The sequence below is a fragment of the Bemisia tabaci genome, chromosome 4 (assembly GCF_918797505.1).
Source record: "Bemisia tabaci chromosome 4, PGI_BMITA_v3".
NCBI lineage: Eukaryota > Metazoa > Arthropoda > Insecta > Hemiptera > Aleyrodidae > Bemisia > Bemisia tabaci.
In genome coordinates, this window is record NC_092796.1 from 7,494,411 (window position 1) to 7,508,900 (window position 14,490).

The window sequence follows — 14,490 nt, forward strand, 5'->3', positions numbered from 1 at the left end:
AGAAAAATTTCCATTTAAATCAAGGTGCTCGATTTTCTAATTCACCATCAACGGTTTTTCTTGCCCGCCATGGATAAGCGAATGCGTGACCACCGCGCCATCCCAACACTGAGATTGTTTAATGGCTGGCGCTCCGTTAGCGGGTTAAGAGCGCCTTCATTTTCGGGCGATACATTTTTTTTCAACGTGGAGTTAGTTTAGATGCCTAGCCGATTCAAACCCAGCTCATAACTGACAATGAGTGACTTTCCTTTATCACATTCAAACACAGTTAAATAGGTACAATTGCCCATAATTGAAAAGATCGAGAAATATGACCGTGTATTGCTAATTTCCGACCACATATCTAGTGAATTCATAGACGGATGAGTCACTTGAAAATGTGAGATTAAAAAATCCGTCAAGATCGTTAAGTCCCCCCTGACCTTAATTAGCATAATTTGTTAGGATTTGCTCAAATAATAGCTGTTGTCCGGTCTAAATGATCAATTAAGAACATACGAAGCATATGTGGGTTGCTTGCACTTGAATTAAAAGGAAATCTTAAAAATTTACACTCTAAAACATGATTCTGCGCCGGACAATGCTTAGTGCAGAACGTAAATACTCGTCTGTGCTTGCCAGTGGAATTATTAAATAAAAAAATATTACTACGTGCAAATGGTAGATAGATAAAATCAATTAGACAGGTAAATATTTCAGAACTACTGTGTATCTCGATAATAGCTTACAAATCGAATTAAAGATAGATGGAAGACCAAACAGATAAAAATGACCCTTTTCTAACTGCTCGTGGACCGTGAGTCACAATCTGTCGAACTCTGACTTTTTGATTATGTCTCAGCAAATTGACTTATATCAGCAAGTTTCAAAGATTTTTTCTTCCTTATACTTTGTTTTATCAGGCAAGGTCGGAAATGATAGTAAAATATCTCTCTGATCGACGCTATATGGACGTGAACTCCGTCTAATTGGCAAAGGAAAGTTAAAAATTGTCTTTTTCCAGCAGCCTGCAACTCCACTTTGTTTCATCACTGCACTCTCTGTTGTGCAGTGAGTGGAAGCACATAACTTGGTTTAGGTATTCTTTTTTCCAATTTTAAAATGTTTTAAAATGTGTTATTGTTTCCTGTAAAAAAACATCGAAAAAAACCAACGCTCATTAAATATGGAGGACTACAGTGGCAAAGCAATTTTAAAGGCCGTCTTCCCTTGTTTGATACTTATTACTTCAATTGAGGTAAGATAATGTATATTACATGTTCTAATGCTTGTTTAGCTCTATGTATGCATTAATTAATCCTGTCCTTGTAGCCTGTTATTTTTAATCCGAGAGAAAAGCTGGAGACAGGAAATCGAAATGGAAACAAAGTCAAGGGAAGTAAAACATGGAGATAAGAATCACTGAAAGTATGATGGGATGAGATTTTAAACATATCAAGTTTTCATTTAATAACTTCTCATTTTTAAAAATAGGAGAAAAGTTCTATATGATGAAAGTTTTTCAAATGATTAATAATTAAAGTTGAAGAGTCATCTTACAACACACTTGATTGATTAAAGGCGAAAAATAGCATTTAGAAATATTTCTAATTCTAATTCTATGTATATATAATGAAATATATATTTCTGGAAAATGGCTTGAGGTGGAACTTTTGAACCAAAACTTTCATCCAATATTTTGACCTGACTCCTCGACACGCAAATAAATGGTTTGAAATGGGCAGAGAAGGTAGAGTATAGTTGTGACAGATCTGCTCTGTCCGTACGGCTCCCGCAGGAAGTTTGTGACCCTTACAAAAGGACTTTTTTCACTCTAACTGAAGAGTTTTGTTACACCAACAGAAGTGTATTATCTCAGTAACAGAACCATCAGCTCTCATTACTGAATGTTTTGTGCTAAAAAATGAAAGCTCTTGTTACAGTTACAGAACCGTTTTACCCCTAAATCCCTACAGAGAGAAATTCCTGTGACAACTCTGCACCTAATTTGAAATCAAAAATATGCTATTTAGCCAGCACCAAATTTCTACAGTGCCCCAAGATAGCATTACATGCAAGATAGGATTACACTTCTCATTTTCACACAGAAAATATTGGATGGTGCTGACAACAGAACCTTCTGTTCACAGGGCTCCTGCAGTTTCTTATTAACACTTACAGAACTTTTTTGATGTGAGAACAGAACTTCGGTCGTGGGAACAGAGTCAGAAAAGTTCTGTAAGTGTAACAAAGAAACTGCAGGTGAGCCCTGTGAATAGAAGGTTCTGTCGTCAGCACCATCCATTTTTTTCTGTGCACCACCACGGGACTTCACTGATTTCGCAGCACATACTCACGTGAGAAACGGTTCAAACATACGGACGTATTTCTATCAAACGGAACTATGTGCATTAAGACATGAGCCCTGAGACCCATAAGAATATATGCATACCGGGGCTCACGTCATAATGCACATAGTTCTGTTTGACAGAAATACGTCCATATGTATATTCCTTATGGATATTTGTCCGATTGTCAAGAGTAAAGTAACCCACGGGTGTGACGTACCGCCGATGAAAGTGCGGACCCCGGAGGTTTTAGAGTCAACAGAGATGGATGCCTGGCGTATGATCCGCTGGTATTTCTAGATAGGATCGCGTCAGGAATGAGAGGGTGCGGGAGATCATGAATACCTAACAGATCATCGTGCGTGACATTGTGACGAAACAACTTATTTGGTATGGTCATATTCAGAGAATGGAAGGAGACAGGTTGCCAAAGGAGGTCCTTGCTTGGGTTCCTCCTGGGAGAAGGCGCAGAGGGTGCCCAATGAGAGGTTGGAAGGATGGGATTGAAGCAGAAATGTTAAGGTGCTCGACAGTGGCGTGGCGTACTTTGCGATATATCGATTGTTATGTCATTTAAACCTATGGAAAGGATCGATAATCAGGGTGTTCGCAGCGAACACCTTGGTAATCGATTCATTACCATAGGTTTAAATGGCAGAACAGCGATATATCGCAAGGCACGCCACGCCACTGGTAATCGATGCCCGAGGGGTTGTGGTTGGAGGAGTATAGTATGAAGCGACTTATATCGACGGCGTAAGTCCGCACTCAAATAATTCGTTTGCGGTGTCTGAAAGTCTCCGCCTCTAAGTTATTTTTATTTTATTTTTTTTTTATTTGGAGAACAAATTGACATCATTCCTGCAAATTTTTGCAGAATGTTACTCGCACGGAGAAAAGAATCACTTACTTTGGTAGTTTTTCGTTTAAAAAATAGAGTATGACAGGAAGTCTTCCACGTCGCGAACCGAGTTATGTAATTGCCGACTTACACCGTCGAAATGTATTGTATGTATGGAAAGGTATGGTTTCACCCTGAAATCGAATTTCACGATGAAAAATGTGAATTTTTTGATGAAGCATTTTTCCCTAGAAATTCTCAAGTTTTTTAGTCGTAAGGATTTTATGGAATTATATCTGGGCCATTTTTAGTCGTCGACTGCTGTGCACTTTAAAATTCAACTTATTATACAGAATTTGAATCATTCTAGAAGCCAAAGTTAAGATGTTTCAACACGACCGTAGTTCAGGAGATTAATGGGGAGTCCTTTGTCCTCTCTCCTCATTTTTCTTTTTTTTTTCTCAGAGATGAAGCTGAGGGGGGGCTTAATTCAGTAATCTCAAGATATAACACTCCACGTATGGCACTTTCCGACGCGGAATGTCCGGGAAGGACTTTTGAAAAATAATCTTTTGATTTCCACCGTTTACCACCGTTTAAAAATGGCAGCTGAAAAATGACGGGAAATGTAAATTTTACATGTTGTCTAGTAACGTCTTTCAGTGAATCAACAAAAATTACAGTGTCTTGGATGTTGAGATTCGAAAAGGTCAAATCTGATGGGAGAAGAAATATATTCATTGAATTATTCGGAATCAATTGGGTGATTTATGCCTTCATTTCAGAGATATGTCCCCAAGCCGATTTTTAATACTTGAGCCGGGCAAGAGATTATTTTCTATCATCAAGCAACTAACAATTATTAGTAAACGAGATAGATCCTCCTCACTTCGGACAATGATTCGATGGTTGATGTATCGACTGGTGATTTCTGGATTTTATAACATTTTTAAACAAAATCCCTAATTGTTATGTCACGCTGGCTCATCACATATCGGTGTACAAGATTCGATCCCGAGAAATTTCGGAAGAACTTCAAAATTACGTTAGAGCATTCGCTTAACTGACCCACATCAATTATGGTGAATATTTCAGCTATTACTGTTAGGATATTGTGACCGAAACTTCGTCTTATCAGAATAAGTTCTTTCGATATTTTGGGCCAAAAGCCGAGTTTCGAACAGTAACATACATAAGTGGATAGCCGCATTATTTTACACACAAAGTAGAGATAGCGAACGGATCTTTCTACTTCTGTTACCGAACCATAATCCATGTCACTCGTCATTTTCAATTACTGGCTGAGAATTGAGGGATTCGAGTTTTTGGTTTGTTTATTAAAATTGATTCGGGAAATTTGACCTCGTCCGTGTTTTTTTTTGCAGGGCAACGTAGACATCCGCTCCAGCGCTCAACCGATCGCTGATGATGTTTCCCTGATTGTGGATTCCCATTTTCGTCCGGGCTCAGCATATTCATTCTTTCCGTCAAAGAATTCTAATGGTATGATTACTCGCTTTCGTTGAAATTGTTAACCACGCATCGTTCCTGTTGAAAATCTGATTTCAGAAGCGGATCCAGCAGTTTGGCAACACCGGATTTCCTCCATTTAAACCCATGTTAAATAATCGATTCTTGTCGGAGCACTTGGTCCCTCAAAAATCGATACATTCCCATAGGTTTAAATGGAGAAAAAACAATTTTGCCAATAATTCACTGGATCCGCCTTTCCCTGATCTCCGGAAGCCCTCGTATAAGAAAACACATTAAAAAGTAATAATAGATGGAATACCTATTTAAATAGCATTTAGTGCATGATATTTACAGTTATTGTATAGACATAAAATTGTGATTTTAGGATACCTTCGAAATACATTTCTGTGATACATAAAATTGGACGTATTTATGCTAAACGGAACTATGTTGCACATAAACCCTATGCACATGGTTCCTTTTATCATAAATACGTCCAATTTTTGAAGGATGATGCCACGTTTAAAAAAGTCCATTTTTACTTAATTTAACTACACGAGAACGATTCAAGATTGACTTTTAAGTGATTTTGGAGGGAATGCCACTAACAGTCAGGACAAATTCACAGAATAGTTTGAGCTTTGGTTAGCTCTCCTATGGTGCTCCTTCTGGTAGGAACTAAGTAAATTTGTAAATTGCTGCAATAAAGTCTGTGCCCAAGTAGCAAGGACAAGCCCTTTTTCATGGTACAGTATTGTTAAAAGTGAATAATTATGTTTCCACAGCACTCCGGCAGGGTGATTGGAGATCTGACGAGCCGTTTGACATACTTACACCAATTAATGAGCAGTCTCAAAATGATGACAACCAAAACACTCAAAGACTCGAGGATATTATCGACTTAAAAGTTCCATCACCTCTCGAAGTCATTCCGCGTCAGAATCCCTTTCGACATAGATTCAGGAAAAATCATGGCGACTCGAAATCCAGTCTCCAAGTGAATGAATATATAGTCCCCGATGATCAGCCACCAGAACTTCAGCAGCCCAGCTGGAATTCTGACCTCTCAAATAATCCGTCTATGGACTCGATTTTAACACCCTCCGGTCCGAAAATGGACCTGCATCTCCCGGGAAACCAGGAGATCAACAGTGCCCAATACGATTTTCCTACATATTATTTTTTCAATCGAATCGATGATAACATTCCGGTTCTCACTCGGAAGGCTAGGAATGTGGTCTCTGAGCCAGAGATCACCCTGAATCAGGGAGCGAAAAATGAAAGCAATTCTGAAACCGGTTTAAGCCTTGAAAAAAGCGCCAGTCCATCCAGAAATGAAACAGAGGCTCAAATTGCGCTGGATCTCTTGCAAGAAGGGGAGAAAAGATTGAATAGTTCAAGCTACCCGTCTGAGGCAGTATTGATACTGGGCAACACGGGATCCGGTAAAAGCACGCTGACCCAATTCATGACGGGGGATGGGGAAAATTTAATATCGTTTGAAGATGTATCAGGTTCCGGCGATTTCATCATTAATGATACTTTGGGTCGAATCAGTAATGCCTCGACGATTACCTCGTGGACTGTATACCCCGAATCGATGGTGGACATAATTTCTAACACCACATTTTACGACTGTCCAGGTTTCAGCGACACGAGAGGCGTAGCTCATGACATCACGACAACTTATTTCACCAAAGAATTACTGAAACGTTTAGATAAAGTCAAATTGATTTTCACGATCAATCATTCTTCGGTCAGAATCGGTGTGGACAGGCAGGATTTCATGACGTTTGCGGAGCATGTCACGTCAGTCGTCAAAGACGTAGAAAAGTATAATGAGAGCATTGCCTTGATCGTGACGAAAGTTGAGAATCAGTACAGGAAAGGAGTTCTCGTGCCTGACGAGAAAGTCGTAGAATCTGTCGCGGGCTTTTTAAAAATCGTCAAGGCTGAATTGCACCGCAAAATGCAAAACAACGACACTTTCACCGAAATGAAACCCAAAACAATACCCATCTTGAAATTCATCGATGTTCTACTGCAACAGAAAGGCGATCTTACCCTAAGATTGGTATTTTTAGAAGACCTGACGAAGCAGGTCCTCTCGCCAGGGTCAATTCGCTGCTAAACAGTAAGAAGGTAATCGAAAAAGTTATTTATCTCAACACCGACTACGCCGCTTGCAATGAAAGCGATTTTGGTCAAACCATTTCTTGCAAATCCAAGAACAGTCTGCATATTTTGGTGAAAAAAATAAAAGAGCGCATTTCATTAGATGTTGAAAAACTTCAGGAGGAAATAGTGAAGCACTTTTCGTCGATACAGGAACAATTAAACGATTTTCAATATTTACACGAGCTGTTTCAACGGGCGTACAGTACATTTGCTTTTACGCATGAAAACGCCACTTCACCGATGGGTTTTGTCCATCAGGTGTCCCGCAACCTCCAGGATTTGAATGTTAGCCATTCGGATGCACATTTAACAAGTATATTGAAGTATGACGATTACTTAAAGTTTTGCTCCTCTTACGGCGCGCCCCTTGGCAAATCTTCCGACTGGATTTACAAATTCAAGCCTGCTGTCAAAAACTTAAACGACACAGAGAGTTATTACCAATTTTTGGTGCAGCTCAGCGACGTTTTGTTCAGCTACGATGTGCAGAAAGATAGTTCTGGTTTCTTTAATTTTGTCAGTGCATATTTTAAACGATCAAATACCTCAGATAATCTGGAAAAGAGAGTGGTATTGCGGAGTTTAATTAGCGTACTACAAAATTTTAAGATGCATTATGAGAATAACGTCGAAATCTCTGAGAGTCAAATCAACAATATCGATCAGATGGATATTGATCCGGTGAAATTTCAGAAGCTCGAGTCACTGATGGAATTTGCCTTGAAACCGAACGTGAGAGTGTTTTGCGATAAGAGCAACAACAAATTAACAGCGAAAGGCCACATTGTTAGACTCGCCGATGTGTCGAGCGGTCTGAGTGTGTGCAAAGTACCTTTCATTGAAATTTTCGCCTTGGAGAAGGTAATCTTCGACGTGGATTTAGATCTGAGGGGTAGCGAAGCGCAAGTTTCCGTGATCGCACCCATCTGGGAAACGGTGGATGCCCGACTCTTGAATTTGGATGGTGCCGAGGGGAAATTCGAGGAGCCACGACCCAACTTCCAACCGGGTTGGACAAGGGATGGCAACTGGTCTTTGTGGGGAGCTACTCAAGAAACATCGATTGAATCCAAGGAGAATTGCGGAATCCTGGATCCGCTGGGAACCCAGGACCGCCTGGAAGTCCTGCTGGGAGCTTTTTCGGCATCGGGAAAAAATTTAAAAACAGTCAGTTCCTGACGATCTCGTCTGTCGGCGGCAGAGGTGGCCCAGGACAAGAAGGGGAGGCTGGAGATCCTGGGAAAGACGGCACCAAGCCGGGCTTCATTAAAGGAGATGGACTATCTCGGCCAGAAGATCGAGAGTGTTATACTTCTCATCGCTATTATTCGGAACGCCAACGCAAGTTTGCACAGTCCATGGACTTGAATGTAGTGATGGAGGCAATGGCACTGATGGAGGGGCAGGAGGCAAAGGCGGTAAATCTGGGCAAATTCGACTGATCGGCCTGAGTCAAAGCGATGCGATCCAACAAATAGTTACGGACGGACAGAAAGGAAGGGATGGAACCGGGGGCAAGGGTGGCAAAGCAGGAACGCCAGCAAAGATCATTACGTTTACGTCATATTGCGTACGCCTTACCGTTATAATTCTGAGTGTCCTCTACCTATCGGAATATTGAAGAAGATTCTCGCAAAGAGAGTTCACACAAGTGTGATGCGGGGAGATCTGGTACAGCGGGTAAAAATCAAGACGGAATACAAGAGCCCCGAGAGAGCAGAAAACTGCAAGGTATTCCAGGTATCATTCATAATTTCAAGGAGTTCGCTCGAGGGGATTCACATGGCAGTGTGAGGCAAACTCAAGTCCAAACGTTCCTTGATGAGTACCTGGGAAAGTTCGACCCAGACGAAATGGTGGTCATTGCGGATGACACCACATTTGCAAATATCTCCTGATGTGTAAAAGTTTCTAGATTTTGGGCCCGATGGGCATGCAAGCAGTGCATAATGGATGGAATAACTCTTAAATATTGTTATTCTTTCTTTAAGCGCGATAATTTATCCGAAATGAGTCAGTTTACAAAGTGTGCAACACAAGATTGGATATTTGAAGGGCCCAATGACATTTTTGAAAACCCCGAGTTCAGGGTTTCTTTGGCATTCTTCTTTTACTTAGTTTAACAAAGTAGGGACTACGCAAAACTCAGAGCAAGAAAACGGTTGAGAGTTTATTTTTTAGTTCTTTTTAGTGCACAAATCTGATGAGCTGATAAAGCTGTTGCTTGTCTCCGTCTCAGGTGCCTTGTCAACAGGTTTTTTTTTAATTTCCTGCGAATTTTCCTTATTTGTTTTACATTATACACAAAAATTTCAGACAAACAATTTTTGTGTTGTCCTGCAAAAATATTACACATTTTTTCCCCTCTTTCAAACAAAATATTTTTAAACATTGCAATAAAATTGCGTGTGAGAATATGTGTAATGAAAATTAGTGCTCTCAGGAAGAGGCTGTGACCTATTCCGAAAAATTAAAGGCGACCTTCGCGTAAACGAAATTCATACGAATTGGATCGCACATCTCATCTTCCATTGGTTGACTCAAAACATGGATTGTAATAAATGTATGTTATCGAACAAATTTCTATTCACACTCCCTGGGTATATTTATTTGTACGTCCGGTATAATTGGAGGCAAACCCCAAGCCACTTTCCGTTCCACATATCATACACTTATAGGTTCGATCAAAACTAGGAGCGAGATGATTGTTTATTTTTCGTGCTACTCGGTAATTTTGTTACTCAAACGCCTAAATTAAAGAATTAAGACGAGCATCAAGTGGAAAATATTTAGGATTATAGATTTTCAAATCATTTATTGGTTCAATCAAAGCGCGAGGCGAGATAAATATGTATGTTGCAGATCGATAACTTTTCGTGTTGGTTTCTTGCCTACCCAGATGAATTGAAGGCGATCATCAAGTTAACCATCCAAGTGACTTTCCTAACTCTAGATAAATCAAGAGTGCTCCAAAAATACTACAGCTACCGACCCTATTCTTCACAGTTCTGTGTTTATTAGAAGATCTCTAATTTTAAAGCTTGTTTTATCTGTAATACTCATATCATTTATGTATTTATGTTTTTCCATCTTATAATCCTGGACCAATATAAGTAAGCATCTTTTTTTATACCTCGTATATTTTCTTTCCATCTCTTTTCTCACCGTATTAAGGTGATTCGATGGACGCTATATTTTGTGTCAGAACGACATGCGATATATCACATAGATTAGTTCCATTTTATTCAGCTACTCGTCATTTTTCTCAAAGTTTGAGATCGCAATCCTGTTGTCAGGAGACTGAAGAATCCACTCAACACAAATTCAACGTAATAAAGGCGTGGGTTTTCTAGAGGAAATATATCGCCTTCGATACTGATATCGAAACTGCAATCGAATGCGATATTTTTCCTCTAAAAAACTACGCCAGTATTCGTCAAAATTGGTACCTAAGTGAATTCTTCAGTCTCCTGAGAACGGAATTGCGCTCTCAAAATATGAGAAAAATGACGCTTGCCGGAAAAAGTGGAACTAATCGATGCGAACATGTCGATGCAAGTCGTTCTGAAACAAAAATATAGCGTCTAACGAATCTCCTTAACCGTGCCAGTAGGGCTCGCTTTTTGAAATCACTCGGATGTACCATAGTACAGAACACCGACAAACCAATGCGATTCAATGGGCGGTCAAAATTACTTTTCCGTCGAATCCGTTTTTTCGTGTTTGAACCGTTATTCTGTCAAGCCCTGATGGTCGTCAGTCACCAAAAAACCGAATCAACGAGTCTCTAATACTTTTATTTCTCCGCACAATTCAGAACCTTGTGATGGCTCGGTGGTCGAAACTTCCGCTCGATCATAGGCGGTATATTAAATCTGTGACGTCAGAGGATCGAGACCCGTCAAGGTTTGTTGTTTTATAGTGATGTGTTCAGGGCCGGATTTACCTACTTGCCGCCCATGGGCCGCCTGTATTTTGCCGCCCCCTTCTCATTCGTTTTGAAACATCAATAAAAACCATCAAGTGAACGCGCCGAATGGGGAGGGAGGGGTGCATAAGACGCGCTTACTCGTGTTGGGCACATTTTTCGCGAAAGCCCTGTCAGCACTACTAGCAAAAGTTCACGGAACTTTGCGCGAAAGTTAAGTTCCGTAAACCTATCTCTGCGTGAACAAGGCCTTCAATTTGTAAGAAATGAATGTAAAAATTATGCGAGAACAAACATGAATGTGGTTTAATAATTTGAACTTCCGCCGCCGCGCCGCGCCGCGCTGACCCCGTGTTTGGCGCAATGCGTGAAGTATTCATGCAGTCTTGTAGGCGCCGTGCGTTTCACGCCGATCGCCGCTGAACGCACTGCGTTTGACGCAATGCGTGAAGTATTCATACAGTCTTGTAGGTGCTAATACGTGTTACATGCCGACCGCCGCATAGTGGATTGAGTCAATTAAAGAGGTCGGACATGATATTTTTGACAAAAACTACAAATGTGGATGTTTATTTGTCACATTTTAAAGTTCAAGGGGTGATACTGGAAGAAAAATTCACGAGAAAACCAACGGAACCACTCGTAGAACATCAGATTCTTGTATGAACGGAGTTATAAGCGTTTAAAGTTTCCAAATTTTGGTCAACCTCTCTCATTGATTCGATTCACCGTGCGCCGCGCTGAGGGTTTCTCCTTTTCATCTCAAGTCCCCATCATCATTGCTCTCTGCGCCGCACCGCTCCATGACAAATTGCGTGTTTGGTTTGTCTCTTAACTCGACTAATTAAAGGCTTGTGTCACCGAAAGACGCTTTTCTCGTTTGTAATTTTTTTTTTCTGAATCCGATTTTTTTTATACCTACTTTTTAAAAAATGCAAAATTTGCCGCCCCCTTTTGCCGCAATGGGCCGCGGCCCATGTGGCCACCCCCTTAATCCAGCCTTGGACGTGTTGAATGTTTTAGATCGATCTTCAAAAGAATAATTGTAATAAAAAATGTAGGAACATTCTCTCGTGAGTTAATATGTTCGACAAAAATACAGGAAAAATCTTCCTTCAGATGTCAATCAGCCACATTTACACTCAAGTTAATGCTGTTATTTTCTTTTTTAAATAAAGTTAATTTACATTCAACGTTCGCGGATTGATATGTTCTCCTAAAATTAGCAAAAAGTACCAACAGGTACTATTGGCGAAGACATTCTCCAACACTTCAGTTGCTCGGCACGCTTTTCCAACATATTCATGTTGGATGTGTCTTCTTGTTTTTTTCCGTTTAAAAAGAAAAATGATAAGAATCATTTTCAAATTTTGGCAAGAAAGACAGCGGAATCTTTATATCGAGTAACTTATGATATCTTATTACACACAAATTATGACCTCCGATACTTTTTCAGGTGTTTGGCCCCCTCCCTTGTGAGGTAACTGTCAGAGCACCGTTACATCTCTCCCTCCTGAAAATGACGTCAGGTTGAGCCACATTCTACCCTTTCAGAGACAAAAGGAAGAACCCTGACAAATATTAAGCAAACAGAATGGCCTGAATAACACAAAATGTAACCGTCATTGAAAATTAAGCGTATTAACTATATGGAAGAAAAAAATTATGGCTATGATTCAAAAGTTGCAATTTTTTTCGAGAGAAGTAGTTTTAACTGATTAAATAAACAGGAAATGAAGAAATTTCTCCTCCCTTTTTGTCCACGTAAATTTTCAAATTAAGCAGGCTCTCGGCAACTTTGATACATAGACACTGGAGACTTCATCATCTCTGGTGCACCTTATTAAAATGAATATACATTTCAAGTAAATTGTTCTCCTTCCCAATATCCCTTTATCCCTACGGGATTTACCCTCCCCTCTTCTTCGCCATTCACCTTTGCCCTCCCCCCTCTCCCGGAACTTGACGTCGCATTTAAGCGGGCCCTTTAATCGAAATTCTTTACAGCTAAAAAAGATAAAAGAGAGAAACAAATTAATAAAACCGTCACATTTCGACGGTGAAACTACCTGACCACTTATCTCGGTTTGCGACATTATAGACTTCCTGTCGCATTTAATTCTATACATGGAAAACCACTCAACGTCAATTCTTGAAAACTTATTCCGTATTTTTTCCTCTCTGTGCGAAAAACTCGGCGAAAATTCAGAAATGATATTGATTTGCTCTCCTTCAAAAAAATAAAATGGTGGATGGAGACATGAAACGCCGCAAGCTAGAGCACCTTATAATAGGGAGAGTAGGGACAACTCGAAAATTTGGAGGTTAGGTTTGATCAGGTCATGTAGCTCTTAGGGCCCAAACAGGCAGCCAACCTACGAATTCGAGTTAACCAGGAGCACTTATTCAAACTCTGAGAGTAGGTACACTGATCAAAAATTATAAGAGAGCGTATAAAATTTTGATTTCGCATACATTTTCTTAGTTTCAAAGTCTTAATCCTTAAAAACGCTTGCTTACAATGTGCTGTCGGCCCTGTCGATTAATCTTTCAAATGCATAGGTTGGCAGCGGCACTTTTCCAGTGAGTTTCGTTTTTCACGTTGTCGCCCCTTCGGGCCCTAAGAGCTGCATAGATCGAGTTGTCCATACTCTCCCGATAAAGTTACGTTACCGTAAACGAGATACGCACTGAAAAAAAATTCTCGGAATTTTTACCAAGGTCCGTTGGTACCTTTACCATCTCACTTTTTTTACCAATTATTGGTAATTTTACCAAGACAGACTGGTAAGCTTAGCTAAAAACCGGTATTTTTACTGTTTTTTCCAGGTAAGAATACCACTTTTATTGGTAATCAATTCCCGGTAACTTTGCCATTTTATTTCGGTAATTCTACCACGGTCGATAAAAAATATTGGCGTTTTTACCAAGGTCCAGTAAAATTACCGAGAAAGTTCAATGATTTTACCGAGATTTCTCGGTAAAATTACCAATTCCATAAATGGTAATTTTACCAAGAAAAAACTGGGATCAAATAGAACCCTGAATTCTCGGTAATTTTACCCTTTTCTTAGTAAATACACCGATATTTTTTTTTCGGTGCGTGCTGGCAGTTTCACCATCGATTTGCTTTTCTTACCGATGACCCAGTTGGCCCAGCATCCGTCGGGCATGGCCTTGTACCAATCCTGGATGGCCTGCGACCAATCACTGGCGTTGGAGCCCTGGTTGATCTCCTCCAGGATGATGAAGTTGAACGGAAAGTGCGCTCCCCGTATGGTCTCGTTGCCGTACCAACGCATGGTATTCTCCAACGACGTATATGCTTCCACAGTCATGAATTTACTGTAGTTCGACAGCTCTCGGTACAGATCCAATACGCCTCTGAACTCGTAGATGACGTCATACGAACCGGGTTGGTCCGTCGTGTAGATGTGATTTAAGTATTGGTAATCGTCCGCCGGAACGCCCTCCCAGAAGGAACGTGGCTCGTCCAGAAATCTGCCATGAGAATTCTCATCAATTAATTGGTCTAGATTCGGAATCAAATTTCTCGAGAAAGCTGCCGAAAATCCCTAGCTGAGGTCTACTTTTCCTCCGAACTTTAATGAAGAAACAGCAAATCATATGCACGGACACGCACAACCTCAAGAAATTGACCAAATGTTGCATTATATACTGGTTTACTTTTTTCTTTTTGGGAGATAACGGTTCTATTACGGTCAGAGGCACATTTCAAT

General features: G+C 40.3%; 2 protein-coding genes across 2 annotated transcripts in view; one reads left to right on the top strand and one right to left on the bottom strand.

Annotated features, from left to right (window-relative positions):
• LOC109037554 (maltase A3) overlaps positions 1 to 14,490 on the bottom strand; it is a 29,978-nt gene that overhangs the window by 10,428 nt on the left and 5,060 nt on the right. The window contains exon 3 of the mRNA XM_019052287.2: positions 13,890 to 14,251. Within this exon, the coding sequence (XP_018907832.2) occupies positions 13,890 to 14,251 (362 nt within the window). The remainder of the gene's footprint in view (positions 1 to 13,889; positions 14,252 to 14,490) is intronic.
• Positions 972 to 8,752, top strand: LOC109037595 (uncharacterized). The gene is given in 5 exon segments (XM_072299218.1): positions 972 to 1,240; positions 4,557 to 4,674; positions 5,430 to 6,721; positions 6,724 to 7,846; positions 7,897 to 8,752. Coding segments are annotated over 5 exon segments (2,973 nt in total). The 5' UTR covers positions 972 to 1,168; the 3' UTR covers positions 8,265 to 8,752.